Source organism: Camellia sinensis, unplaced genomic scaffold (genome assembly GCF_055761805.1).
Source record: "Camellia sinensis isolate YWXY unplaced genomic scaffold, ASM5576180v1 Unanchor2, whole genome shotgun sequence".
NCBI classification, from domain to species: Eukaryota; Viridiplantae; Streptophyta; class Magnoliopsida; order Ericales; family Theaceae; genus Camellia; species Camellia sinensis.
The window spans coordinates 19,854,572-19,858,539 of record NW_028129079.1 but is presented as its reverse complement, the minus strand read 5'-3'; the positions used below and the strand labels follow the sequence as shown (position 1 = coordinate 19,858,539).

Genomic DNA, 3,968 nt, shown 5'->3' with positions numbered 1-3,968 from the left:
GGACATGCAACAAAGGTACACGCTCGAGCGTCAAATCTCCCGCTCGAGCGTACTGTAAAAGTACTGGATGGGTGAAATCTCCGCTTGACGGACGCTCGACGCCCGCTTCCGCTCGAGCGCCCAATCCTCCGCTCGAGCGGACTGTAAAACAGTGCAGAGATACTGGATGCTCAGATTCCACGCTTGAGCGTCACTTTCCACGCTCGAGCGGGAGTGCAAAATCTGGAAATTCCAGATTGTACCTCCAAGCTCAAACTCAAGTTTAAATGCATCAAAACCGATCCTCTTGGGCCCATTTTCTGGAAAATTCTTATAAACTCATAGTTAAACATGATTCAAAACTCAATTTGAGAAATCAAAGCCCAAGGGTGTTTAATTCAAACCCAATTTCAAACCACTTTCATGAACAAGAAGAACATGCGAACATGCATGAATTCAAACCGATTCAAAGCTTCAATTTCATGCTCTAGTGAGCCAAATCTTTCAAAAACAAGATGCAAACATGGTCTACTCTCAAAACATGGACATGCATGCAAAAATCCATGAAGACCAACCTCAAGAATGCAAGAGTATGCCATGCATGCAACAATTAAGCTATAATTCAACAATAATGAACCTAAATCACTAGAGGCTCAAGAATCTTGCATGAATAAGCTTAAACACAACAATGAGAGGTTGAATTCCTTACCTAGAGCTTCAATTACAAGTGTAGAAGTCCAATTAGGCAAATCTCCTATGATCTCTTCAAGCCTTTCAAGCCAATTCTCTAGAACAATTCAACTCTCTCCCTTCCTCTCTCTCTATGGCCGGTTGAACAAGGAGAAGGGACTAATGAAATGTTGTGATTCAAGTATGCAAAGGTTCAATATGTGTGAAGTAATGGCCACTAAGTGGTCTAATTGTAAATAAGTCCAATTCATGTAATTTGGTACCATTAATCTAATTTAATCATACCTAATCAGTTTTCAGATAAATATGCTATAAAATCACATAAATTACGATGATCATAAAACACTAATCGATTTCCAGTTCGGCCGTCGATAAGGCCTTCAATTAGCAGTTTAAACACTAAAATACGAACAGATCAAATAAACAATCAACAGATAGAATGCAATTCAAACAGATGTACTCAATCAATTCAGTTTCAAATTTCAATCAGTCAGTTCAGTATTTCATTCAGTTCGATTATCAGTCATAATCAGTTCGGTTTAACGGTAATCGGTGGTTATTCGGTAAACAGTGGTGAGGGTTATTACAGATAAGGCTTTCAATTTTCATATTAAAGTGGAATTACAGACAGATATTTCTACAAGTAACAGATAGAAAGCCAAAATTATGCAAAACACAAAATAAACACATAATTTATTTTAATTCTCTCATTAGCATCATTAACTATGGATTAGCAGCTAATTACGGGTCGGGGTTGTTACAGCTGCAGATAATGACAGCTGAGGATTCGGATTCAGCTGACATTGGAGGTGTTTGGGAAGAATGGTTTGACGCTAAAATAGCCTCAAACTAAAAAAAAAGTCAAAAAGTTCCTATATCAATCCTTTTTATTAAAAAAAAATAAAAAAAACAAAAATAAAATAGGGTTGTCGTGGGACAGTGTAGGCTGTATCACCTTGTCAAGTTGTTCCATCACTGGCTAAATTACGATTTTGCCCCTTTACATCAATTTTGGAAAATGTGATCTTAGGGACAAATTTGTCATTTTAATTTCAAATATCATTTCAACACATTTTTCAATACAACAACTCAAATAAAAATTCATCTCATTTTTCCAAACACAAAAACTAAAATAGCCTACTAAAATAGCCAAAAAGCCTCTAAAATAGCCACTTCCCAAACGAGGCCATTATAGGGAGGCTCTATTTACCCATCACATTTTCTCTCAAGGTAAATCATTAATTAATTTATTTTTTATTACAATTTTAATCTCAAGTGAAATGACTATAGAGGACAAATTATGATTCACACCATTTGTGTATTTACCATAAAGGACAATAATGAATAGAATCATCAATTTCAAACTTGTTCTTTACGTATCTTCTTTGTCAATAATCCAAAAACCCTAAAACCAAAACCAAAAACCCTTCAACAAATAATCAAAAATATAGTATTATTGAAGATTTTGAATGGATTCAATGAATGATGCATCTGACAACTTTGGTTCGGAACAATGAAGCAATGAAGAGGTTATTTTTTTGTTGTTTTTGTTTTTGTTTTCGTTTTCGTTTACTTGATGAGTGGTAAATAGTTGGTACAGTTTGGTCAACAGAGGTGTATATTATATCATTGTTCGACTTACTACAATCAGACAATTTATAGTTGTTCGACTAATTACAATCGAACAACTTGCATATGTTCGACCAACTACAACCGAACAACATGCATTTGTTCAGATTACTACGGTCGAACTATATTCATATATTCAGTTTGTAAGAGTCAAACTATATTCATATATTCGGTTAGAAAAAATCGAACAATTTCATTTAATTCGACTCCGTACTGCCGAACATTTATAAATTTTTTTTTCCAGAACTGTGCATCTGTGGAATGTAGTAATGTTGGATCTAGGGGTCTTGTTGACTACACGAGTCAATTTATTACTAATGAGGTAGTCTCATGTTAAAAATTAGTATTTTTTTCTTTTTCTTTTCGGATGTTTAATGACTTTGTTGAATTTGACTTGTAGGTTTTCAAGAGCAAAGAAGAATTGCTCGGTTGGGTACGGGATGCTGGAAGGAAAAATGGGTTTATGATTGTCATCAAGACATCGGACTATGGTGGTGGTCATAGGACACCAAGGATATTTCTTGTCTGTGAGAGAAGTGGTCAATACAAAGCTCATAAGGAATTAAAAGGAGATGATTCAAGCAAAAAAATTGTGAAGATAACGGATACAAAGAAATGTGGGTGTCCCTTTGAGTTGAGGACTTGTAAGTTGATGGCTAATGATGATTGGATGGTAGATGTAGCATGTGGAATGCATAACCATGCTCCTACTAAACATTTTGAAGGACATTCATTTGCCGGGAGATTATCCGAGGAGGAAACATCATTATTAGTGGATATGTCCAAAAGCATGGTCACACCAAAAGAGATTTTGGTTACATTGAAACGAAAGGATGCTTTGAATGTAACCACAATGAAAACCATTTGCAATGTGCGTCATAGGAATAATGTTATTGAGAAAGCTATGAGATCATAAATGCAACATTTGTTGGGTGAGTTAGAAAAGCATAATTAGATTGAGCAGCATAGATGTGACAACGACACGATGACTGTCACAGACTTGTTTTGGGCACATCTTGTCAGTTTAGATTTGCTCTGTTCATTTCCAAAGGTGTTGATCATGGACTGCACATATAAGACAAATCGATATCGTCTTCTTCTTCTTGAGATAGTTGGTGTGGCATCCACTGATATGTCATTCTCCGTAGCCTTTGCATATCTCAATTTGAGCAGATTGGTAACCACGTTTGGGTGTTAACTACATTGCGTAGTCTCTTGGATGACATTGCTAATCCTGAGGTGATTGTCACGGACAGGGAGCTTGCTTTGATGAATGCTATTGACAGGGTATTTTCTACATCTCGACGTTTATTATGCTGGTGGCATATTAGTAGAAATATACTGGCAAAATGCAAGAAAATGTTTAAGAGTAAGGAGGAATGGGTCAAGTTTATCTTTTTATGGAATTTCTTAATACTCTCCTTAACTAAGCTTGAATACAATGAACACCTTGCTAGGCTACTTGCGGATTTTGATACATATGCTGAGGCAATGCAATATGTGTCACAAAGTTGGTTAATTCCATACAAGGATAAGTTTGTTGCCGTATGGACAGATAGTTGTATGCACTTCGGGAATGTTACAACCAACAGGTAATATATATTTGTCTACCTTACATTATTAGGCATTATGATTTTCATAATATAAGGTTCATTCACATTATTTCCCTA

At 35.8% G+C, this 3,968-nt stretch overlaps 1 protein-coding gene across 1 annotated transcript; it reads left to right on the top strand.

Annotated features, from left to right (window-relative positions):
- The first annotated feature begins 1,441 nt into the window (after positions 1–1,441).
- On the top strand, positions 1,442–3,214 carry LOC114299515 (uncharacterized). Its single transcript, XM_082912217.1, has 3 exons — positions 1,442–1,494; positions 2,566–2,620; positions 2,699–3,214. Exons 1-3 carry the CDS (start codon positions 1,442–1,444, stop codon positions 3,212–3,214), a joined length of 624 nt encoding a protein of 207 aa, XP_082768343.1.
- Positions 3,215–3,968: the final 754 nt, after the last annotated feature.